The 27,010-nt window shown below is 38.2% G+C and overlaps 2 protein-coding genes across 2 annotated transcripts; both read right to left on the bottom strand.

The window, feature by feature from the left end:
* Positions 1 to 2,018: 2,018 nt before the first annotated feature.
* Positions 2,019 to 6,801, bottom strand: LOC146498893 (nuclear cap-binding protein subunit 2). Its single transcript, XM_085138522.1, has 5 exons — positions 6,643 to 6,801; positions 6,237 to 6,323; positions 5,242 to 5,336; positions 3,995 to 4,133; positions 2,019 to 2,587 (listed from the first exon to the last, which is right to left on the bottom strand). The coding sequence occupies exons 1-5, from the start codon at positions 6,715 to 6,717 to the stop codon at positions 2,489 to 2,491; spliced, it is 495 nt and encodes a 164-aa protein (XP_084994648.1). The 5' UTR covers positions 6,718 to 6,801; the 3' UTR covers positions 2,019 to 2,488.
* A 4,024-nt stretch (positions 6,802 to 10,825) lies between these two features.
* Positions 10,826 to 12,219, bottom strand: LOC146498892 (peptidyl-prolyl cis-trans isomerase FKBP2-like). The gene is made up of 2 exons (XM_085138524.1): positions 11,624 to 12,219; positions 10,826 to 11,246 (listed from the first exon to the last, which is right to left on the bottom strand). The coding sequence occupies exon 1, from the start codon at positions 12,065 to 12,067 to the stop codon at positions 11,651 to 11,653; it is 417 nt and encodes a 138-aa protein (XP_084994650.1). The 5' UTR covers positions 12,068 to 12,219; the 3' UTR covers positions 10,826 to 11,246; positions 11,624 to 11,650.
* Positions 12,220 to 27,010: the final 14,791 nt, after the last annotated feature.

Raw genomic sequence — 27,010 nt, 5'->3', positions numbered from 1 at the left:
ATTTCAAAAAAGTTTGTTCAGTAGTATTACATAGCCTAAAGTTTTAGGTTGTTGTTGTTGTTGTTTTTTTTGTTTGTTTACAGTATTCAATCATGTGTGGGATGGCTAGTTTCACATTTTACGTCTGGTTTAATATTTGCTTTATTTTTCAGCTTTTTTTATATTTGCATCCTAGTGTGGGGATATTATTGAAACAGAGACACCTACAACTTATAAAGTATGTGGGGCATGGGTATGCAGTTTGGGGGCCATTATACTCTTGGCCCTCCTGGCACAGTTGCTGCTTATCTATGCCTGGGTCCAAATGGGTTAAAAGACAACTGGTTCCTTGAGCAGCAGGGTGGCTAGCACTACTGTCTCACAGCAAGAAGGTCTTGGTCAGGTTAACTGGTGATTCTAAACTGCAATGGACCTGTCCATAGTGGGTTAACTAATCACTGCCAGAGTGTGAGGCACATCTGCCAAAAACAATCTGAGCAACTTGCTGAATACTTTTCACTTCACTTACCTCTACTCTACCTCTACTACTGATAGCGGACGCAGTGTCAGACCAAAGATGGAAATGGAGCATAATGAGTTTATAATTCTGTCTGATACTGACCTTTGCTGAGCCATTAACTGCTTTTGTTTATTTTTAGATACTCTACTCAGTACTCTACAGTCTTCCTAAGTTCTCTGACAACTCCACAAATACTTCCTCCTATTGGGAATCACAGTTTTTGTTTGTTTGGGATTTTTTTTCCCGGGGAGTCCCCAGGCAGAGGCTATGAAAGTGAAAGAAAAGGGGGGGAAAAAGTGCAAGTACGTGTTTAAACTGTTAACTCTATGCTCTCGTCACTAACCTAAGCTCACATGGAAATTGTATTCTTTTCAGTCTCTCTGCCCTTCATTATTCCAAGGAACTCCACCCTCCTCTTCTGCCATCTTGTGTTCGTTTTCAAAACCTGCTTGAAAGGATGTGATGTAGGAACTGGTGGTGAGGACAAAATGAGAAAGCTAATTTCCAGTATTCTGTTTTGCTAATTGCTTCATCTCCACATCTCACGTTGAGATAAGAGACCAGCTGACTACCTATTAAAACTTGCGATATTAAAATCACAGGCAGAGTGAGGACTGCACAATCCCGAGCTTTTCAAACTGTTTGTGTTTATTCCATATTTAGTTTGTATAAAAGTGTAGGGAGGTGATGTTTTTAAAGTGTATATACAAAATGTACTATTTCTTCTCCTTTTATTGCTGGATTTCCTTTATTTTATTACGCTCATATTATGACCACCAGCCTAACATTGCATTGGTCCCCCTTATGCTGCCCTGATGAAAGTAATATCCACATGGATGGCATGAACCAAGGTTTCCCAGCAGAACATTGTCCAATGCAACACACTGCCTACACAGACTTGCTTCACTCCCCACGTGCATCAATGTGTCTTTGCCACCCAGAACCCTGTCGCTGCTTCGTCATGGTTCCTTCCATGAACCACTTTTGGTAGATACTGACCGTTTCAGACCGGGAACACCCCACAAACGATGGCACTTTTGGAGACTCTAAGCTAGCCGTCACAATTTGGCCTTTTTCACTAACATTGTTATTTTTGTCCATTTTTTCCTGCTTCTAACACATCAGGTTTAAGGACAAAATATTAACTTTCTTCCTAATATATCCCACCCACTGACAGGTGCCACAATGAAGAGATAAGAGTTATACCCATATATAGCTATATCTATACACACACTAATATATATTATATATAACCACCTTTCTGCGACAGATAATAACAATGTATGTCGCTCATGTCTCCACACTGGAGAAGTAGCATACAGCAGACAGTAACACAAGTGGATACTTTACACAATTTGTATTTACAGCTTATTTCCATCAACTAGCATTTGTCAAACAGCCAAAATACAAAGAGGAAAAGAAAACAAACATTGCTACATTTTGTTCTTTAGCCGTATTTGAGAGAGATCACGGATTTAAGCAAAGACCCTTTTAATCAAACAGACTCCACAAAATGACATGAACTTTCAAAAAACACAAGACTTTATTTTAAAAAATTATGCAGTTTTGGACACGGTTTCAAACATGGAACAGCAGACTGCATCTTCACAACTTCAGGTTGTTATTTGAACATGACACAGAAAATCAAGACAACAACTTTATCAGAGGGTTTCCAGCCTGCAGGAAAATCAATGGCATTTCTTTACACAGGATAATAAACATCACCAAATATCACATGTCAACCATGTAGACAGATGGCAGGTATATTAGTCGCAGAGGTGGGCAGAGCAAAAACCAAGTCTCCAAAACAAATAAATAACATCTGCTCACACCTGGATCCAGTGGTCCGAGCTGGACTGCTGCAGAGGGCTTTCATGACAAAATTCAGATGATCTGTGGTAGCTTGCTGTGACCTTGTGGGAGAGTTAATCCGGAGCAGGACTGACAGCTGGGACTCTGTAGTCCAGACAGACTGCTGTGGACTTTATTCTAAAAACTATTGCGCACCTCTGTGGGTCGATGCTGCTGAGCCAGCTTACCATAACCGCCTCTCGCTGGATCATAATCCTGCCTGTACTCATCTCTCACCTACACAGTTACACACAGAAACACACAGAGAGGGGGGAAAGGAAGAGAGTATAAATCAATCACTTGTTCAACTGAGACTAACACACTCTACCCAACCCTGTAAAATCAGCATCCAACCATTTGAGAAGCACTTCTCATCACTCCAACCTTTAACGTGACATTTGTTTAATGAGCTGTTCTCAATGATCAAGACTAAACTTTTACGCTCCAACACAAACATTTTCAGGAGTCATACTGCTGGGTGTTTGTAGGAAAGGAAAATCCAAACAATAATCAGGTCCTTTGCCCAATATTTGCTGCCATGTTTACGCTCCCAGAAAGCTCGACAAAATAAAACATGATTATGTTATGTTGTGTTTGTTAACAGCATAATATACCCTCTCATTTTGCTAATGCATTACTACGGTAATGCCATCTATTTAAAGGCCATGGGTATTCATGCATAATTTATTTTCTAAGTTCTAAATATCATACTGGTGTATTAAAATGTCATGATAAAGTGTATTGATTTTTTGAATGCCATTTCAGTATGTGTCATTTTTCAAATGTCATAGTATGCTGCATTTTATGTTGTTGTCCAAAATATCTGCAGTGCAGAGATTGCTGAAGTGTTCAATGATAGACAATGATCATCATGATGATGACAGTCAGGTAAAAAGCATCAGCCAAACCTGAGCTCTCAACATAATGGAAACTACTACAATCACCAAGTGTCCCTGCTTTGGTGAGTTCATTTATGAATTGTATGAGTAAAATACCGTATTTTCCGGACTATAAGGCACACCGGATGATAAGGCGCATTAAACGAAACAAATCTGATATGATATGGATCTGAAAAGCAGACGCAAGCATTTCTGGACTGAAGTCTGGACAACCGGCTTGAGGCGGCTGTTGTTTTTCGGGCTATATAAATAAAATAGAATTGAAAGTTGCTGATCTGAATGTTTAGTAACAAAGTGCACCCCAGTCAAGAGGTTTAAAAACTCTTATCTCACAATCAGTAAAAAAAACAACAAAAAAAAAACATAACATTAAAAAATAAACTGAAACAATATTTTTATCAAAGTGATAAAACTGCAGGTTATACAGGGTTCGAATCACAACAGCATGATCTATTGGAGGCTGATTTCGTTCAAATAAACAAGATGAACAACAAAGTGTTTAAATTATACCAGTCAGCTGAGCTCTAAAGCCCAGATCAGAGACGTCTACAATGTTCTTTAACATTACTTTAGTCGTGGGTTAATATCTTTTTGGATTAATTCAAATCCGAGTGCTGTTACTCACAGAACTAACTTTAAGCTTTGTAGTTTGCTCCAATAAAAATAAATAAATAAATAAACCAGCAGTCGGCATCCACAGCAGGTTACTTCCACATTTATGAAAATCTCATATCCTAACCCTCACCTGTCCTCCTGATTTGCCACGACCAAACTGTCTTCCCTCCTTGAAGCCGGCATCCCAGTCTGTCCTGATGATGCGGTCATCCAGCCGTGTGCCATTAATGAAGCGCATGGCATGCTCTGCATCTGCACGGGTGTAGTATCTGGGACAGCGTTAAGGCACAACACGTGCAATTCATGATGTTCTGGTAACTTCTGAAGGGGATTCTGAAGTAGGGGTGGGCGATATAAACGATATACGATAGAAACGATATAAATTTGGCCAACGATAGAGATTTTGACGATACCGCTCTACCGCGATAGTGCATGTTGATGAGGTCATCAAGCTGCGCCTGTTTTGGTTGAAAGCATTGCAGCAGCTTCAACCATAATCATCTGCAAATTATGCCGGGCGACAGTCATAGCAAAGAGATGAAGTACTTTTAGAATATGAGGAAAGCCAAAAACTGCGCTTCCTCCACTTCTGTAACATTGATTCATTAATGCTGAATTCTCTCGCAGCTGCTCTATTCCCATGTTGTTGCAGTATATTAATAACTAACCTCGTATTGTGGATGAATAATCTCAGTTGTTCTCCTGACTTAAGTTTGGCCCGTGTATAGCATCCTGCTATGCGATTGCATTTGTTCATACAGAATACCTCACGTTAACTTTTATTGAGTGGAAAAAAGTTGGCGTTCATCCTCCAGCTTCACTGTGCTAATGTTATGCTAACATAGCTGTGTCGCTAGCAATCAGGTAGCACAACATTATATACCAGGTAGTCCAACTTCAGTAACCCTGCAAACGCCACTGCTGTTTAGTTTTCTGTCTTTTTGTCTTTTTCGTTTGACTTTGGGAGCTGAAGCGGACGGAGTTTTGGACCCAGATTACTCTGCGAAGCTCCTCACTACGGCAGCCGTAATGCTCTGACAATCCATCAAGCAGTGCGGCTTACCAAAGTTGCACTAAAACATTTTTTAATGGATTTCTGCACGCCCCAATCGGTTCGAGGTCAGTAGGCACAACCAGAATTCATACATAAGGCACACTCTTGATTTTTGAGAAAATTAAAGGATTTTAAGTGTGCCTTATAGTGTGGAAAATACGTTATACAGAAGAAAATAATATATCGCGATATATATCGTTACCACACGCGCTTCAAATTATACCGCGATATGGATTTTAGGCCGTATCGCCCAGCCCTATTCTGAAGCCAGTCAAATTACTGACAGTTTCTTTTAGCATGAATTACATTTTTTTGAAGGATACTCGACAAAGCAGAACCCACAAGCAGTCTTCTTGATTTTGTCCAGGCCAATGATGATACGCTTGACATCTCCACTTTTAGAAAACAGCTCGTGTACCTGTTCACAGAGGCAAAAAAGTTAGAAAACTTGAGAAAATTTAACAAAATGTCTTGAGAACTCTGGAACTTCTCTTATGATAAACTATCAGAAAAATCAACACTATTATGTGTTTTTGACATATATTTTATGTGCGACACATTGACGTTCAGTTTTTTCCATCAAATTTTCCAACCCTTGAACACAAAGACAGCTTCAGTGCAGTGCTGCTGAAAGTGTCAAGCTGCTGTGAAGCTCAAAACAGCTAAAATGCCACTCTTTACATGACTTTTGTCAGGCACACAACATGGCTCACTCATCCATTCATACAAGCACTTTCTATCTCACAGTCACACACAAATAGAAAGCAACTTGGGGTTCAGCATCTTGCCCAAGGATACTTTGGCAAACCAACAATCTTCCAATTAGTAGATAACCTGCTCCAACTCCTGAACTACAGCCACCCAACACAGAGCGCACTGCTGCGCCTGTCACACACATGCCCCACCTACTCTAGTCAGTCTATATGTGCAGTCAACACCTGCACATATGGACTGTAAATTTATAGTCTGACGCGTTTTACAATCAAAATAAGCTTTTTTTCATAATTCAAAAAAGGCTTAAATTCATAAATGTATTAAATTCACCTATTAAAACTTCCACTGAGGCAACACATCAGTGGAATCCGTGTGATTGCTCTAAACATATAAACACTTGAAGCATAACTAGAGGACAATATTTGACTAAATTTATTTGTTTTGAAGACAGATCACATGCACTGTTTTATAAATGAGTCTCCTAATGTATTAATAGCTCAGTCAGCAATTTCCCCCATCATATTGGTCTCTTTGAAGAAGAAATTCAGCAACTTTCCAATAAAGCCGGGTTATTACTTTAACTGGTGGAGGTTTTGTGTCTTACCTGCTCCTCGGTGGTGTAGAAGGAGAGGTTGCCCACATACAAAGTGTTGCTCTGCTTCAGAAGCTTCTCCTGTTCATAGCGATTACCCTAAAAGCACAAGCAACGTTACAAATGTTTTAAAAAAATTGCTCTCAATAAGTTGACATTATAGCGTTCAAACGACCTTTGTTAAAGCAAGGAGTTAAGTTATAAGTTAGCCACGCTTTAGTCCTAACGAAGCATCATAAAGCAACATCAGGAGTTTTTAAGGCCAGGTTAAAATACAGAGATGTGTTTTGCTACACTCCACTACACAGCACCGCTCGCCTTTGTTGTTTGCTAACAGTTAGCTAAAAGATACATTACATTTACATTCCCGTAAATTATGATAAGTCACCGCCTTCCTAAAGACCACTTCCTCATTTACCTTAAAGTGTTGGTCTCTGTATTGGCTAATGTCAATGTAAGAATCACTGTTTAGCGCGTTTAGTTTAGCAGACATCGTGAAAAAATCGCAGTGAGGCGCTTTGCTGCTCTTCAACTAGGAGCATGCCGGAAAAGCGACGACGTTGCTTCCGTTTCATGTGTCCGTCCTTTGAATAAGTCCGGGTACAGCAACTTCTATATCAGGTTAATGGCGCCGCCTGTTGGTATCACTGACTGTAGAAAACACATAACAGTGATTTGTACAGTCATGAAATGTTTGTAGTCTGAACACCAATGCTGTACAGCATTCACACAGCATTTTTGCAGGAAATGCAAATTTTTCTAGTTATTTATTGATTTTTAGAATACTATGTAGTACTATGCATGTAGATATTAATGAGATGAATGATAAGTATCAATGTTACATTTGTCAGTAACAAACAACATCAACTTTGTGCGTACAAGAAAAATTACATTTGGTACAATATAATGTAAATCTTCCTCAGCTGTGCAACGCATCCGAAAAGATGAAAAAAAAGAGTGAGGACTGAAGGCTTTAAGAATTAGGAAGCGAGGGTGGGGTGGGATGGTATGAGAGGGAATCAGAGAAGGTGGGAAGGAAAAGATTAAACAAATGAGTGGGATGGAGGGATGTAGGAGCAGAGGTGAAAAACAGGGACTGGATATCAACAACATTTGGAAAATAAACAAGGGGAAATAAAGAGGTGAAGCCTAGTTTGCTTCACCTCTTTATTCCCCCTTGTTCCCCTTGTTTAAATGATAAACAACCGATTCAGCGACTGCAGACTGGTATGAGGGAAACATCTGTCTCCAATCTCCGGTTAGATTTTTTCCACAACTTGATTCTGAAATTCTTTTACCATAATTTTTGGATAGACTTTCATGGCACTTCCATACAAATCAACAGCATAACTTTATCTTCAGTAAGATGAGCAAACTAAACTTTTCTTGGGAAAGTTTCTTGGGACATGTTCAAACGTCCCACTGATCCCCCAGAGTACAACTACCTCTATTTGCTTCCTGGTGGTGTCTTCGTCGGAGGCTATGTTGCTGCTCTGCAATCTGGATATAACATTAAACAGGTGAAAGGGGACATTTAAGTTGTGTCCATTAGTTAAAGTGTTTTTTGAGTTTTCTCACTCAAGTTTTTTTCTTTATTCATGTGCATTGATGCAAAACTGTTCAAGGCTATATAAAAGTCCTAGAGACCTCCAAAAAATATTCTTTGATTCCACCGATGTTGTGCAGGAACAACCTAACTAACCTCTAGTTATTTCTATTTTAATTTCAAGCAGACTTGCAATTATTTTTATGGTCTTCAGCAGTATTTCTGCAGACTTTCTGAAAGTCTTACTAGCATCCTGTTGCAAAATGCAAATTTTGTTTTTGCTTTTCTAATTGAAACTAGAAAAACCCAAAATGGAGGACTGTCTGTCAAGGATTGACAATGGAGCTAAAGGCAGCCAACATCCAAAAAAGAGCTCTGAATGTTTGTTACGATGGCTGGAGAGTAGTCTGCCCATGAGAGCTCAGCTTCATAAATTAATTAATTAATAATAACTTTTTGTTAAGCATAAGTAAATCCCCCCCCCCCCCACACACACACGCACATTTTCTCAACATATATAAAACAGTAAAATATTAACAAAATCGAATAAACTATTTTTAAAAAATAGCAGAAGAAGGAGGAAGGAAAAGAGGGACACTTATCCTTAGTAGCCAGTAATAATAAAAGGGCAGTAGCCAACAGCGTGGCACCACATCTCACACAACAGCTCCAGTGCTTCAGTGGTCATGTGACTATGACTCAGTTTAACAGTAGCAAGCTTGCAGTCTTGTTGTGTCCAGCTTGGATACAAGAAACAAAACAAACAAAAAACTTTTAAAACTGTAATATTAATGAATGAAAAATCTATATTTTGGGCATAAAAGCCAAATTTGCCGTTTTATTTTATTTTTATTTATTTATTTTGTTGACTTTGAGGTAGTGTGACCTTTCATTAAAATACATTAAAAGTTTTTTTTGAAGTTTGTGCATGACTATGCCCTTGCACTTTTTTCTTTTTTAACAGAAACAGGACTCAAAATTGTATTTTGATGCGTAATTAACATTCATTAACATTTTTCAACACACACACACATATACATATGTATATGTATATGTATATATATGTATATGTGTATATATATATATATATATATATATATATATATATATATATATATATATATATATATACAGTAATGAAGTATTTGTACTTCGTTACTTTCCATCTCTGATGCCAACAATAAATCATATTCTAATGCAAAATGTGGTTTAGAGAATATTTGTGTCATGTCGCCCACAGAAGCACTTAATCCAGCTCTCTTACTTAAACCAGGGCCAGGAAAGAAACATATCTATGTGTTTGTCTGCCATAAAGCACGATAAAAAAATGCAAACAAAGTGGCAACATTGTCAGTGTAAGCAGACTAGTTGATTCCTAGAATTATTAAATTACTAATGGCACATTTGTTCATGAAAACAGGCTGCAGTCAGGTGCTCTTGGACCCTTCTCATTCAACTAGGCGCATGCCGGAAAAGCGACGACGTTGCTTCCGTTTCATGTGTCCGTCCTTTGAATAAGTCCGGGTACAGCAACTTCTATATCAGGTTAATGGCGCCGCCTGTTGGTATCACTGACTGTAGAAAACACATAACAGTGATTTGTACAGTCATGAAATGTTTGTAGTCTGAACACCAATGCTGTACAGCATTCACACAGCATTTTTGCAGGAAATGCAAATTTTTCTAGTTATTTATTGATTTTTAGAATACTATGTAGTACTATGCATGTAGATATTAATGAGATGAATGATAAGTATCAATGTTACAAATTATGATAAGTCACCGCCTTCCTAAAGACCACTTCCTCATTTACCTTAAAGTGTTGGTCTCTGTATTGGCTAATGTCAATGTAAGAATCACTGTTTAGCGCGTTTAGTTTAGCAGACATCGTGAAAAAATCGCAGTGAGGCGCTTTGCTGCTCTTCAACTAGGAGCATGCCGGAAAAGCGACGACGTTGCTTCCGTTTCATGTGTCCGTCCTTTGAATAAGTCCGGGTACAGCAGCTTCTAGATCAGGTTAATGGCGCCGCCTGTTGGTATCAATGACTGTAGAAAACACGTAACAGTGATTTGTAAAGTCATCGGTTGATATTCAATCATTGCCAAAATACAGTCACTGTTACCAGCAGGCAGACTGTCTGTGACAGTTTAAAGAGCTATTTGCATAAATCACAAAACCCCAAAAGCCTAAAAAAGAAATGTTAATAAATGTTAATAAAAACATTAAAATACTATTTTGAGTCCTGTTTCTATTACACAAGTGCAAGTGCATAATCACGAATGAACTTCAATTGTTTATTTAAAATCATACTAAAATATGTATTTTAATGAAAGGTCACACCAACTCAAAGTCAACAAAATAAATAAATAAAACAGCAAATTTGGCTTTTATGCCAAAAATAGAGATTTTAACTCATTAATATTACGGTTTTAAAAGTCTTTTTTTTTGTATCCACCAAAAGACTGAACGCTTGCTACTGTTAAACTGACTCATAGTCACATGACCACTGGTGCAGCTGTTGTGTGAGATGTGGTGCCACGCTATTGGCTACTGCACTTTTATTATTATTGGCTACTAAAGGATCAGTGCCCCTCTTTACCTTCCTTCTTTTGCTTTTTTTTTTCCCAAGTAGCTTATTTTGTTAATAGAAAATGTGTGTGTGTGTGAACTTATTATTAATTAATTTATGAAGCTGAGCTCATAGGCAAACTAGTCTCCAGGCTCCGTAACAGACATTCAGAGCTCTTTTTTTGGATTTTGCATGCCTTTAGCTCCATTGTCTGTCAGGATGAGTTAACACTACGTACTACCGACAGTCTTCCATTGTGGGGTTTTCTAGTTTCAATTAGAATAGCGCAAACAAAATTTGCATGTTTGCAACAGGATGCTAGTAAGACTTTCAGAAAACCTGCAGAACTACTGCTAAAGACCACAAAAACAATTGCAAGTCTGCTTGAAATTAAAATAGAAATAACTGGGGGTTAGCTAAAAAATATATGCACAGTCCTTTTATTTCAAGTAGTAAAAAAAATAAAGAAATCAAAACAAGAAGAGTACTAATAAACATTTTATTACATAATTCAAATTCTTACAGTGAAAAAAATGATCCTAGTCTGACCCGACTCCCACTTCACACTAAATTATTTTCTGAACAAAACCCCCCAAATAACAAAAACAGTGTGCAGATGTGAATAAACCCGCGCACAGAAAATTAAAATGAAATGAGATGAAGAGACAGCACAGCACAGTCAGGATACAGGACGTAGCTACTGCTGTCAACCCTCACTCTAGAGCTTAGCTGGTACAAACAGCCAGTTCTTGCATCTTCTCAATTTCAATTCAATGAATCAGAGCATAAAAAGCAAAACTGCTAGAAGGAAAACAGGAGCTTTGCTGACTCTTCTCTCACATTTGCCTTTTAATCTTCATCAGGTGTCACTTGGTCTCCACTTAATGCCGCAGCACCTCCTGGAACCTGGAAAATTAAAGTTAAAGAGCATATTGTTATAGTCAGGGTAAAAAAACAAAACAAAACCCAGTCAGTGTGTGTCCAAGGACATCATCCCCTAAACAAACCCCGAAGATTTTTTATATGTATAAGTTACATTAGTTATCTCTGTGTTTTTGCTTTAAGGATATTAATGCTTACAAACGTCTAAAAATGCAGAAAATACCCCGCCGTCAGGCTGTTTCTTTTACCAAAATCTCTGCACGTTGTTTTCTAGCTGGATCTGAACTTGTGAAAATGTTATCTGAGCCACTTTTAGGTGAATGACCACTCTGAAAGCAGCAATCCTTTCTGCAGACTTTGTTTGCCCCTCAGGCTGGTGTGTTGGTGTGTTAACATCTTACCGTTCTCAAAGCTGTCCTTCTTCTTCGTCAGAGATCGGATCTCCTCTCGATGCTCAGCAGCTCCACTTCGAAGATCAGCGTCGCTCCGCCGGGAATCTTTGGAGGGGCTCCCCGGTCTCCGTAGCCCAGCTCGGCGGGGATGACCAGCTTCCTCTTCTCGCCCTCGCACATGCCCAGCAGGCCCTGGTCCCAGCCTTTGATCACCTGGCCGGTACCCAGGGTGAAGGTGAAAGGCCTGTCGCGGGGAATGCTACTGTCAAATTCGGTGCCGTCCTCCAGCTTTCCGGTGTAGTGCATATTCAGCACGTCTCCTTTGCGGGATTTGATGGGGCAGTTGTCCACTCGCTTCTTGATGCCGATCTGCAGCTTCTTCTTCTCGGCTCCACTCACCGCCGCCGGGCTCAGGGAGAGCACCGCCACCGCGAACAGCACGTACACCCGCATGGCTGCAGTACCGAGTCTGACGAGAGTGAAGCTAAAAGACCAGCGAGCAAAAAATGGGGGGAAGCAAAATGAGAAACGAGCAGGAAATCTGTTCTTGAAAGCGGATATACGTAAGATACGACCGGATGTCGTTTACCGGGTGGTGTTACTACAAAACCCGTTCGGAAAAAATACCTGAAGTTGGATTCACATTGGTTGATTCTGGTCGGTACCATGTGGGACTAAGTTCCCTGTACTGGGATTGTTTTTTTGTCACTTATACGTAATATATATAAATATGTCTTTTTGTTTTCTAAAGACGGTAGTTTACTGTTATTGACAGTTTTGTTGTTTTTCTTGTTTTTTTAAAGCAGAAATGTAAAGAAAATAGTCTAAGGACTAAGGCTGTAATTCTCCTCCAATTTGAATGTGTCATTCAGCACTTGTAAATCCTAGCAACCGTCTTAAATCAAGTTACATCCGTTTAAATTTGTGAAATATTTACTTTACTTGTTATGGCTTGGAAATGTGAAATTATGCATCTGGAATGTCTTGAATGTTTTGACCCTGATGTTCTCTTTGTTGGAGGCGACACAGTCGTGAGTGTACAAAGTGGGAGGAGCCACTTGCACAGCTTCGTTTCTATCTTTCTTTTTTAACTTCTCTTTAAACTTTTTTTCAAGTGTTTCACAGTTTGAACAAATAAAGGCTTCATGTTCAATTTTCATCTCAGACAGTCTTTTAAAAAATAAACTTTATTTAGAATAATAACAATGACAATTCCAAACAGACAAGCGAAATATTGAATCATTCAGAACAGTATATCACACCTCTTTTTTCTTTTCTCCTAATCAGAGGAAAACACATCATTGCAACATTGCAGTTGGTCCACCACAATCAAATAACTGAAACTAAACATATCTATCTATCTATCTATCTATCTATCTATCTATCTACACACATATGCATATACATACACAAATAAATAATAATAATTTAATTAATTAATTAATAAAAAAAATGGAAAAGAAAATAAACTGAGAACAAGGAACAAAAATAAAGGAGACAAGGGGGATCATAAAATCTCTAAAAGTGAGGTTCCATAAACAAGACATAACTTAAATAAGGGGCTAAGAAAAATCAAACTCTTCTAAAAATCTATGCAATTTAATTGCTTGGGGCTTCAGAGATTTACACAACAGGGAGAGTTTGTTTTTAAGAGCAGGCCATGAAGGGGGGGATTTAGCATATCGGCATTTATGAATGTAATATTTTGTTATAATAATGAGATTGTTAACTAAAAACTCACTATTTTTGTCCTTAAGGATTACTCCAATTTGAATATTTTGAAATAAAAATCAATATTTCTAGACTGGGACGATATTAGGTCATGGAGAGATTTCCATAAATTTTGGACTGTCACACACCCATAAAAAAATGTGCTCTGTTGTTTCCACAGTTGTTTTACAAATATAACAGTTGTCTGACACAAATTTAAATCTTTCTCTCATCTCATAGAGGGGTAAATATTTTTTGTAGTTTTAAAATGAACTTCTTTAAATTTGGGGGTAGCCAATGGTTAAATTATTAATTTTTTTTGCATTTGTCAGTTGTATTCTGAACAGAGATGGCCAGTAACGAGTAAATTAAGTGATTACTATTGCAAAAACGGTAATTAGATTACTGTTACTTTCCCGTAAGCACGCTGCGTTACTGCGTTACTAAAACCGTGATTTTCTTGCGAGTGTCTCATGACAATGACATAAGCGAGTGCGACGTTCGTGACAACAGCTGTGTGCAGATCAACAATGGATAATATATCGAGTGCGGGAAAGAGTATGAGCGTGCAGCGTTTAAAGCATGGAAGTACTGACCTTACTTTGAGTTTGATTCCGTAAAAAGTGACAAAAACATTAGCGTCCGCTGCGTGGGAAGAAAACTTATTTTTATAGCGAAAAAAAACCCCTAAACTTCCAAGCAAGCATCTAGTGCGCTACCATGTAATGTGAAATTCACAGAGACACTCGCGGATTCTTCAACTGACCGCTGCGGCACACCTGCACCAGGGCAAACCTTCGCCTACCCCACTCCTGCTTTACAGGTGAAAATAGAGCAACAGGACCGCTAGTCTTTGATTTTATTTATTTTCTGCTGTGTTTCACTTGCATTTATTTGAAAGAGTGAGTGTAAACAAAAAAATATTTTATTTTAAGTGCTGGAATGTGCAGAAAATAGGTTTAAATGTTAAACAAATTTCTTCCAGTAAGTGAATGTTGCATATAATTTTTGCTTGATGCATAAAGTTAAAAGATTAAAACTAATAAAACAAGTTTTAAAAAGAGACTTTTCCATTTGATTACATTTTGTATGATGGATTATGCAGAAAAAGTAGAATTGGGCTGAAAGATCTATCGCTTTATCACCTATTCAGGTTGTAAATTGTGTTTTTGAAAAGTAACTAAGTAACTAGGTAATTAATTACTTTTGAAAATAAGTAATCAGTAAAGTAACGGGATTACTTTTTGGGGGAAGTAATCAGTAATTAGTTACTGATTACTTTTTTCAAGTAAGTTGACCAACACTGATTCTGAATATTCTTTTTATCAGGCATGCATTTAGTTAACCAAATTCCAAGATATTTGATTTCATTTTTGACAGGTATATCTTACAAAGAAGAGTGAGAACAATTATGGATACTCATGAGTTCACATTTGTCCAGGTTCAGGCGTAGTCCAGAAGCATCAGAAAAGATCTTTATTGTATCTAAGGCCAATTGAATTTGTTCTTTATTTTTTAGAAAGATTGTTGTATCATCGGCAAGCGGACTTATAATTAATTTGTGGTTATTTATGTCTAATCCTTTGATGTTTGAGTTTATGACAGTAATTGCAAGTAATTCAGTGGCTACAATGAATAAAAGGGGTGAGATGCTGCAGCCCTGCCTGATGCCTCTTTCCACCCTGAACCTGGGTCATGTGCCCCAGGGCAGCTGTGGCTACAACTGTAGCTTGCCTCCACCAGTGTGTGAATGTGTGTGTGAATGGGTGGATGACTGGGTGTGTAAAGCGCTTTGGGGTCCCTAGGCGGGACTAGTAAAAAGCGATATACAAATACAGGCCATTTACCATTTACCATTTACCATGTGCCTTCTGAAAGAGAAACGCAGCTATTAATATTAGTGTATAACATAGAGATCATATCCAGAAATGCACCTCCAAACCCAAACTGTTTAAATATCTTAATAATAAAAGTGTGTTCGATAGAATCAAATGCTTTATAGAAGTCCAAGAACAACAAAAAAACATCATCCTTAATTAGGTAATTGTAATCGATAAGGTCCAAAACCAAGCAGATATTATTTTGGATCAACCATCCTTTGAGAAAACCTGATTGTGTTGGGCTAATTATTTCAGAAATACCTTTTTTTAGTCTTGTTGCTAAAAGTTTTGTAAAACATTTTGTAGTCTGTATTGTAACGTTCGCAAGAACCAGACGTTTGGATCTCAGTTTGTCCGTTTATTCGGTAACACAGGCAAACGGGCCTTTAACTCCGGGGAGAGTGCCCTCATACAACACCTCACTTCAGCCCCGCACAGTCACACAACAACAAGGACCCCCCTCCCCTTCCTGCACACATTAACTCCCTTTTTTCTGCAGCACAACCAAACATGTATCTTAAAGAAATAACAACAGTGTGCAGAGATAACCAACATGTCACTGTAAAATAACATTTAACCATCGTAACAGTATTTAAGACTGTTATAGGTATTAGATTACTTAGTTTTTTCTTGTCTTTTCCCGGTTTTGGGATTAATTTTATAACTCCTTGTTTCATTGTTGCCATCAGCTCCTTTGGATTAATACATTCGTTTAACGCTTTGAATAATAGTAATTTTAGATCTTCCCAAAAGTGCTTATAGAAAAATTAAAGAAAAAAGCAGTTGTTATTCCATCTGGTCCCAGTGAGCGATCAGATGCCATGCTCTTCTATCCACTTGGCTTTGGATAGCAAATAAGCGCCCTTGGCTCTATAAAGGTACATTTCATCCATTTTAGATTGTAAGTTGTTAATTTTTCCTTTTTCTTCCTCAGTCCAATTCAATTTGCCATAAAGATTCATAAGTTCTTTTACTACATTTGTTTCCTTTGTTTGTTTAATTTTTTACCGAATGGGATTGAGGTTTTTCTGAATCTAAATTTAAGATATTCCCATTTGGATATAGGTGTACTGATGGCATCATCATTCTGGATATCTAAAATTAATTTTTTAATAGAATTACAATACTCCTCGTTTGCCCAGTTTCGTTTCTATGCGCTACTTGTCACTGGTCTGCAGTCGTTGCAATAAAGCGTAAAGGCTGGAAAACAACAGACTCGATTCGTGAATGCATTTTAATACTAATTTCGTGACATTGTAATGTGCCGTGCGGAAGACTATTGACTATGTGCACTGTCACTACCCGATCCGTACCGGAAACCCGATCGGTACCCCGCATGCGCGAAAGATGTCTACTTCCGGTCGTAGCGTTTTACGATAGTTATGGGTCATCTGTTAAGATGTTAAGAATAATAAGTATATCTTAAAATGTTTGCAATAATGAAGCATTTCAGTACAATGTAGACAAAAACGAAAAATAAAAAGATAGTTACGGATCGGGACTCCCCGATCCTTACTGCGCATGTGCAAAGTCGGACCGTACAAATCGGGTCTACCCGATCCGTACCGCGCATGTGCAGGGGTTTTCTTCTTCTTCTGTTCGTTTAATAGCAGTTTACTCCCCAGTGTACGAGGATACTGCCACCTGCTGACTGAGCGAATGAACCCTATTGTAAACTGAATTAGCGTCATTACAAACGTGTGTTTAATTTGATTTAGTGATAATCGAGTGTGTTTATGCTTGTCTGTGTGGAGAGGATTGTTGGAAGAGTGATGATGTCCGCTCTCACTGTCAGTTGTCAGTAAACACTTCATCTGAATCTTCACGTGACATATTACAAAGTCTGTATTATTAACTCTGTAATTAGGCGCCATTCTTCTTATTTTACGGCGCTGTTATTCAATCGGGGGACGCTCTCTGTTGAGGAGAAAAGCATGAATTTGTTTGTATACGGATTATCCATTGTTTAAATGTCCCGGTAGTCGGAAAGGAGGCAGAGCTGCTGAGAAATGCTAGGAGCTAACTGGGCGCTAACCGTATTGTCACTACCCGATCCGTACCGGAAACCCGATCGGTACCCCGCATGCGCGAAAGGTGTCTACTTCCGGTCGTAGCGTTTTACGATAGTTATGGGTCAGCGTATCAGTTAAGATGTTAAGAATAATAAGTATATCTTAAAATGTTTGCAATAATGAAGCATTTCAGTACAATGTAGACAAAAACGAAAAATAAAAAGATAGTTACGGATCGGGACTCCCCGATCCTTACTGCGCATGTGCAAAGTCGGACCGTACAAATCGGGTCTACCCGATCCGTACCGCGCATGTGCAGATGTTTTCTTCTTCCTCTGTTGGTTTAATGGCAGTTTACTCCCCAGTGTATGAGGATACTGCCACCTGCTGACCGAGCGAATGAACCCTATTGTAAACTGAATTGGCGTCATTACAAACGCGTGTTAAATTTGATTTAGTGATAGTCGAGTATGTTTATGCTTGTCTGTGTTGAGAGGATTGACTGGAATAGTGTTGATGATGTCCGCTATCACTGTCAATTGTCAGTAAACACTTAATCTGGCTGATGAATCTTCACGTGACACATTGCTAAATCAATATTATTAAGTCTGTAATAAGGCGCCATTCTTCTTATTTTACGGCGCTGTTGTTCAATCGGGGAACACTCTCTGTTGAGGAGAAAAGCATGAATTTGTTTGTATACGGATTATCCATTGTTTAAATGTCCCGGGCAGTCGAAAAGGAGGCAGAGCTGTTGAGAAATGCTAGGAGCTAACTGAGAGCTAACCGTATCATTCAAATATATTGAATGTCGTAATGTTGGCAAAGAGAGGAAGTGACGTAAGATTTGCGCATGCGGGGTACCGATCGGGTTTCCGGTACGGATCGGGTAGTGACACGTATCATTCAAATATATTGAATGTCGCAATGTTGGCAAAGAGAGGAAGTGACGTGAGATTTGCGCATGCGGGGAACCGATCGGGTTTCCGGTACGGATCGGGTAGTGACATGCACGTTAGCGGGGGGATTCTGGGAAGATGGCGGAGTGAGCAGTTGAACTTGAGTGGGCTCCGAGACGTTTCCTGAAAAGAACCTCCTTTATGTCTTGACCGCAATCAAGTGAACCGGAATTAGAAGCAGACTAGTTATACTTCATCTCTGAAACTCAAAAACTTCCTCCTTGTATTTCTCTCCGTCATTCTCGGCCACCTTCTCCGAAGCGGCGTAATGGCTAACATTAACAACGATCATGGCTACCACCTAGCGGCTCTTCGACAGGCGTGCGACGAAGAAGATATTGAATGGATGGAACAGCAACACGACTTATCACAAGACAGACCGCAAGATGATCGTCACCACACACCGGTTAAAAGTCCAAATCCTAAGAAAATGAAGGCTAACGAATCGCAGACGCAAAACGAAGTTTCAAACACAGTTCTCCTGAACGCTATCCAAAAACTGGTATGTAAATTCGACACCCAAACTGAACATTTAAAGAATTATGAATTCCAGCTGCAAGAAAACACCGACGCTGTAAGAAAAGTAAAGGAGTCCGTGGATGCTAATACGGAAGCTGTTAAATCTGTGGTGGAAGATGTGAAACGTATTAAAACGCAAATGGTGACGCTGAAAAAAGAAAACGAGGCTCTTCGTGAAATGTGTCTGGAGCATGCTAGATACAAACGGAGATGGTCTTTGCTGCTAACGGGCGTTCCCGAAAAGGAGGGGGAGAACACAAGAGAAGAAATAATCAGAATTCTGACCAAGATAATTCCTGCGAATGCCGAGCAGCTGTACAACACAGTGGATACAGTGCACCGGTTGGGTCAGAAGGGACGAGTTGGTGACAAACCCAGGCTGATCGTCATACAATTTGCCATGAGAACCGTTCGAGACCTAGTGTGGAAGATGTCCAAGGAGGCGAAGTTCTGCAAGGAGATGAAGATTCGGTTTAGAGAGGACTTTTGTAAGGAAGACAGAGACGCCCGCAAACGTCTGTGGCCGAGGGTGGAGGAGGCAAGAAGCAGAGGGCTCAAAGCTTTCCTGAAGGATGGATATGCTGTCATCGATGGTCGTCAAATCAAAGAATGAAAGAACTTTATAACGACCTGGATAAGAAGGTATAACTGTTCAACCAAATTTAAGCCGGTAACTTGTTCAATGGTCCTTAACTTTGACTGGGTTTATTAGTTAATAGGAGGTAAAACGTTCCATTGCCCTACTCTAGTTATTAAAGCACTCTTAAGCTATATTCAATGGTTCTTTCAATATTTTCTTTAAATGTTCGAGGTTTAAGAAATAACATAAAGCGTAAAGCGATTTTTCTTTTTTGTAAGGAACAGCCTAACACTAATTGTTTTTTATTTCAAGAGACACACAGTAGTAAAGATGATCATATATTTTGGAGAAAGCAGTGGGGAAGCGGTGATATTTATTTATCTCACGGTACCTCTCATTCAGCAGGAGTGGCTATTTTTCTACATCGTTTTAATGGAAGAGTTATTGATCATAAAGGTGATGAGGAAGGTCATTGGTTAATGGTTAACATAGAGTTGGATGATACTAAGTACATTTTAGTAAATGTTTATGGGTTCAACAATAGAGCTAAAAACCGGAAATTAATTTCTGATTTGAAAAAAATGATAGAAGAATGGAAGATCAATTATTCAATTGAAAAAGTCGTTGTTGCAGGTGATTTTAATATGGTACCAGATGAAAAACTGGATAGATTTCCAACTAAATATGACTCTTCTCATTTTAACCAAATAATAATGGATTTCTCCTACACCCTCAACCTAATCGATATCTGGCGTAACTTAAACCCAGAAAAACTGCATTACACCTGGAGTAATTCTGAGCGCTCTCAATGCTCAAGACTAGATTATTGCTTAATAACTGGTAGTCTCTTCCCCCTATCATCCAACTGTAAGATTCTTCACTCCCCTGTTACTGATCACTGTGCCATAACACTTTCAATCTCCCCGGATAATAGATTATCAGAACCGAAGAACTCTCACTGGAAGTTTAACAGTAACCTCTTAAGAAGCTCATCTTTTTGTATAAAAATTAAATCCTTAATAGGAGAGGTAAAAGCAATGGAGGAGTTTTCCTCTATTAGTAAATGGGAATGGTTGAAGTTTAATGTCAGAAAAATTGCCAGTGAAGAAGGAAAATTAATGGCGAATAAAAGGAGACAGAAACAGGCGGAAATCACTGCAAAAATAAGTTCATTGTGCAATTTATCACATCTGACAGAGGAAAACTCTATAGAACTAAACCAGTTGCAGTACAAACTAGATGAACTTTATATAGACAAAGCAAAAGGTGCCTTCATTCGTTCAAGGGCTAAATGGATCGAGGAGGGGGAAAAGAATTCTTCTTATTTCTTTAACCTGGAGAAAACTAGACAAACAAAAAAAACTATAATGAAGTTACAAATTAACAATACCCTGACTGAAGACCAACAGACTATAAACAACTATATTACAGAGTTCTATTCAGCCCTCTACACTACAAATTATTCCAGTTCGGAGACTAATTCTTTTTTTAGCTCTATCCATGAAAAAATTCCTCAAATTGACACACACTTTAAAAATCTCAATGAGTCTGAAATCACTTTAGCTGAATTGGATACTGCTGTTTCCCAGATGGCGAGTGGTAAATCACCAGGTCCCGATGGAATCACGATTGAATTTTACAGATATTTCTGGAGTGACATTAAAGATTTATTACTAGAGGTATTTCATGAATGCATAAATGATCAGATGCTATCTCCAACTATGAAACGAGGAATCATTTCTTTACTTCCTAAACCAAACAAGGACTCTATCCTTTTGGATAACTGGAGACCTATCACACTTCTTTGCTGTGATTATAAATTGTTAGCTCACGTCTATGCCAACAGATTAAAAACAGGAATAACTCAAATAATAGATGAGACACAGTCAGCCTTTATAAAAGGACGTCATATCCATCATCATACCCGTTTAGTATTAGATATGTTGGATTACAATCATTTAATTCCTCATGATAGCCTTATCTTATTTCTTGATTTCTTTAAAGCTTTTGATTCTTTGGAGCATAATTTTTTATTTAAAGCTCTGGAGACTGTGGGTTTTGGTCCCAAATTTGTTAGTGTAGTGAAAATGTTGTACAGAGATATAACAAGTAGTATTGCTCTCAATCAAGGGTTTTCTAATAGTTTTAAAATTAATCGTGGCATTCGGCAGGGATGCCCTATTAGCCCGTTATTGTTTATTGTTGCAGCAGAAATGCTTGCCATTTATATCAAACTCTCTTCAGATCTGGAAGGCATAAACATTCTTGATAGAGAATTTAAAATTAGTCAATTTGCTGATGACACTGCCTTATTTCTAAGGAATGTAAATATGGTCTCTACTGCAATTAATAAAATCCTTTCATTCTCAAAAGCATCCGGCTTAACACTAAACCTTAAAAAATGTGAAATCTTAGCTGTGCACAGCTGTAATCAAAGTATTATTAACAATATTCCAGTAAAAGAGGAGGTAAAATACCTTGGTTTAATAATCAGCAAAAATACTATTGATCAAGAGAATAATAACATAACTCCTAGATTAAATGTAGTTAAAAAAATATTTAATCATTGGTTAACACGTGATTTATCCATATTAGGCCGTATCTTACTGTCTAAAGCAGAAGGACTTTCAAGACTCATATACCCCTGTTATTCAATTTTTACATCTCCTAAAATGATTAAACTGTCAAATTCTATTATATTCAGCTTTATCTGGAAGAATAAAACACATTATATACGCAAATCACAATTAGTTAAAGACTATGAAAATGGGGGCTTGAAAGCTTTAGACTTTGAATCCATTATTGCTGCATTCAGGCTCAGATGGATAAAAGACTGCATTTCCTATCCTCAATCTATGTGGTACCATATTCCAAACAAACTCTTTAATAAGGTCGGGGGTTTAGATTTTTTGCTCAGATGTGATTATGAAATATCTAAGATTCCTCTTAAGTTGTCTAGTTTCTATAAGCAAGCTTTGAATTTTGGGAAACTAATTTTCACCCACAATTTTTCACCTCACAATTCTGTGTTGTGGAATAATAGGGTTATAGTCATCAATAAGAAGTCCTTATTTAAATTAGACTGGTATGATAGCGGTGTATGTTTTGTTGTTGATCTGCTGGATACAAACGGAAACTTGCTATCTTATGAAGAATTTATTGATAAGTATAAAATAGACGTTTCATTTAATAATTATAATAAGGTTGTAAAGCACTACCCACACCGTTGTTAAATCTTATCGTAAATACTTTAAAGTATTCACTAATAAGAACATGCTTACCTTCACCGACGATAGGTAATACCTCAATAAAGGACAAACAATTTAATAATAAGTTAATCTCTAATACCTTTAAGCAAATAGTATTCTGCAACTACAATGTCAATGTCAGACATGATCTTGATAGCATGTTGAAAGAAAAGTCATTTTCTTTTTACCTAAAATACCCACTTGCGCCTAAAATGAAAGAAACACACTTCAGAATCATATCTGGCATTTATCCAGTTGGAGAATTCCTGTATAAAAGGTTTAATTTTGAGGCCGACTCTTGTGCTTTCTGTTCTTCCAATCCAGAAACACTAGAGCATCTATTTTTCACTTGTCAGTATGTTAATGCTTTTTGGTTTGAAATACACTGTTGGGTTTCACTCAGAATTTCCAATATACCTTCCTTCACATCTAAGGACGTTCTTTACTTTATGGACAATCTGGATTCTGAAATCTCAGATGTTGTCAATTTTGTAATAGTGCTATGTAAATTTTTTATTCATTTATGTAAGTGGAAGAATGCCTCTCCTATGTTTACCGTCTTCTTGAATTACTTTTGTCAGTATTTTAAGTCACTTAAGCTTATTTTGAATATGAATAAAAAAACTGCTGTACTATACTGTAAAATCACAAAATACTTGCTATTCTAATTTTCCTGCCTGTGTCAAATGGTCTATGTTCCTTACTACTTTATTTACCTTATTTAATTTTTTATTTTCTTTTTATAAGTTTTCTTGTAAAGTTATAATGACTTGCTTCACCATCTTTATAATGTAAATTGTTACAATCCTGGTCTGTTTCCTTAACTTGTTTTGTATATGAAAATTTATTCAATAAAAAAAAAAAAAAAAAAAAAAAAAAAAAAAGACATGCACGTTAGCATATGCTACTTCCGGTGCGGAAACTCCTGTGGGCAGCTTTGTTTCCGGTGTCCTATTCGCGCCCTGTTTACGGTCCATAACAAGTTAAGCAAATAAATAAATAAAGCGGCGATTTACATTTCTATAGATGTCTCGGGCATTTACCCAATATATCTGTAAATGATGTTAATCGACTTGTCGATATTTTTCCCCCACGCCTCAGGGGAAAAGAGAAAAGGGATTCAAATGTTATATTTCTCAGCTGTCCCTCGTTCGGGTGTTATGTTCTAAAAATAACCAGTGATAGGTGAAATCAAGTAGCCAATTTTATTTTTTGACGGTGCAAAACGTTTCGTGTACATCGTGGACATACAGCACTGCACTTCAGAGTCACACTGCTAGCGATAGATGCAGCGATTCTGTACTGTACAGGAGAGACGGAGGAGATCGTCTGCAGCGATCAGGACGCAGGACGTAAAAAAGCATGCAAACTTGCACTAAAAAATCTGCGAAACAGCAGGTGAAAGGTGAACCGCGTTATAGCGAGGGACCGCTGTAATTTTGAAGGTAAGTCACAACATACCCTTCGTAAATACTAATGTATAGAAACCGTTACCAGCAATCATTAATTTTTTGTGTGGCTTTTTTTCACGGTTTGCTAACATGCTGTGTAGGTGTGTACTTGACTAGCTGATATCGACATAACGGGGAAAACATCTGGTTTGACTACTGTTCACCTGTAGTTTGAATGCTGAACATTTGCCTGTTTAAATCATAAGACCAGTCACTATACAGAGATGTGCTTCTGAATGTGGACGATGTGTCTTCTGCTGCAGTGATGCAGTTCTGCTTGTGTTTAGTGATGTAAACAACTGATCGATCTAAACTCTTTAAACGTCAAAATTGATCATTAGATTTTTATGACACAACAGTGCTGAGTGTTCCCACCTTCTCCTCTTTGTAACTTAACGCGATCGTTCCGTTTTCGAGTTTTGGACATCAATTTTGGAGTATATCTTCGCAGTAGCGATTGACCGCAAAGTAAAGCTACCGGAAATGTACAACCCCACATCCGGTCTCAAACCAGGAAGTTAGCATTTTCTCGTGCACAGGGTCAATTTACCTTAAACTGTACACTGAAATAACCTGCTGGGAATAGTTTGTCCAGACAAAGACCTTGATACTATAATACTATAAAAATAAAAATAAAAGAAGGGATTATGTCAACACATCCATCTCCGGGGAATTTATCCTGGGTTTACACTTCTATAATGCACATTAGCGGTGCTATCATGAAGGGTTTCTTTACAAAATATATCAGAGTATATCCAGTGTTGGGGAGTAACGGAATACATGTACCACCGTTACGTATTTAAAATACAAAATATGAGTAACTGTATTCCGTTACAGTTACCGTTTAAAAAGGTGGTATTTAGAATACAGTTACTTTGTTGAAATAAATGGATTACACGGTACTTTCTTGTTTCATATTGTGGCGGGTCAGGACTGTTTGGGTTTTGTTTGACAGCTACGTTCTGTTGTTCCAGGCGGCAGCGTTTCGGTTGCCATGGTTACAGGGTGACGCTCTCTCTCTGCGTGTTTCCTGGGTGAGAGAGGCCTTTTTGTTGTTGTTGTGCTAAGCTAATAGGCAGAATGCTACAGATATAGCTCTAAAGAATGTAGCATCATAGGCAGTGTAGTCCGTGCTGCAGGGAGAATGGACTGTCATTATGTGTCTGTGAGCGAGGGAGGGAGAAAAAGGAAAAGTACGAGCTGTCATCCAGCAAAAACGGGAGCTGGAAGCATGTAAATATAATAATAACCACTGCAGCCAAGAAGAGTGCCTGACGGGCCCAGTTGTAAGTAAGCTATTAAGACTCGACTGTATGCTGTGTTCGTGTTTTCCTCCGAAACAATAAGTTCTGTTGGAGCAGCCTTTCAACGCCTCTCTCTGTCTCTCGCAAGCAAAGTTGACCCAGACAACAAAGTAAAGCTAGTTTTTAGCTACGAGCCCAACATGGAACCCAAAGTATTAGCCAGAGGTCCCTTTACTACGGTTCGGAGCCGCAGACCTTGAGCACCCGTCCCTTTCCTGATGGGTGCCCAAAGTGCCCTTTTGTTGAGGCAACTTTTTAAAAAAAAATTATTTTTTTTAATGTGTGTGTGCGTGCAGAGTCTTGTCTGTGCCCCTCAACAATAATATTTAACTATTAATCACAGTTTTGCTAAATAAAAGGATCTGGCTTGCATCAGTCACATGATCACATTTAACCAATGATCGCCCTTGATGGCAGAACGCGCTGGTTACGAGCCCACAAAGAGCACGAGCATTTTTTGCGGTCCAGAGCTGTAGGAGAAACACAAGTTAACTCAGAGACACAGACTGATGCGACAAAACCAGTAAGTAGGAGTACAGCGTACACTGTAGTCTATAGCACACAGGATTATTGGCTTATTACGTACACGTTGGTAAGCTGTCTTGTTGCAACTGACGAACTGAAACAAACGAGCGTGCTATGTGTGCAACAGCGTGACAAACATTACCTGTCCTTTTATTAACTGCACAAGTAGTGCTGGTCATAGCTGCTGGCTACCTGTGTAAGGCTGTCATGGGTCTGTAGCTCTGTCACAGTTTTAGGGAACATATTTAGTTTTAAAGTAAGTTTCCGGGCTTTTCCTGCCTTTCTGGAGGGATTATATTTCACTAAAAAACGGTCTAATATGCATGTCCACATAATTATGCATTATTATAATTATAATATATTAAAAAGCACACGCTGTATTTTAAATAACATACATTAAGAAGCAGATTATATTAGATTTATATTTTAAATAAGACAAAATTTGGATTTTACAGCAGTAAAATGATTGTATCTCTACAGTTTAAAAAAGCTTTGCCCTGCACAGAGTGGATAGTGAAACAAATGGAATCAACATAAATACATTATTTCATATTTATTACTTCCCCCTCCTCATTGCTTTATTACTGTAGCTCTAGTAATAAATAATAATGTAAGGATTCTGGATCAGCACCGTGATGCCCATAGTATATACAGTATTCTGAAGAAGGTCTAAAATGTCACTGTGTGTTCGTGCATGTGTGTGTTTTATTTAGATGGACTTAAAAAAAAAAATATTACTCATGATATAACATTGTCCAGACATGCCTGGTAAGGACATGAGGAGGAAACAGTAGGAGCTGCGTGAGGCTACTAAAGGCAGTGCTATAACATTTTTCTGTCATCATTTTATTATAGATTAAGTGCAAGAGTTGTTAGGTGTGGATAATTAAATTATAGTTTATTGCGATAGCAAGTTGTGCCTTGTTCTCACATAGACAGCAAGTGGAGAGTGATATATGAAATGATGGGATGGAAGGAAGAAGAGAAGCAAAGAGTGATTCACAGGCAGAGCCTAAATTATTTCTCACAGTTTTTTGTTGCCTTATGGTTCCAAGCGCTGTCACCAATCTTTGCATTTTGTTATTATCTCATGATACTTGTTTAATCAGCTACCATCTCTCCTATGGACTTTTTAATGTCTACAGTCTCAAATCAACACAGCCCTGCCCTTCCCATATTAGATTCTTAATGAATGTGTGTTGTTGTTA

This window comes from Neolamprologus multifasciatus, chromosome 17, assembly GCF_963576455.1.
Source record: "Neolamprologus multifasciatus chromosome 17, fNeoMul1.2, whole genome shotgun sequence".
Classification (NCBI taxonomy): Eukaryota; Metazoa; Chordata; class Actinopteri; order Cichliformes; family Cichlidae; genus Neolamprologus; species Neolamprologus multifasciatus.
Note: the sequence above shows the minus strand (reverse complement) of the source record. Positions and strands in the feature narration are given on the sequence as shown.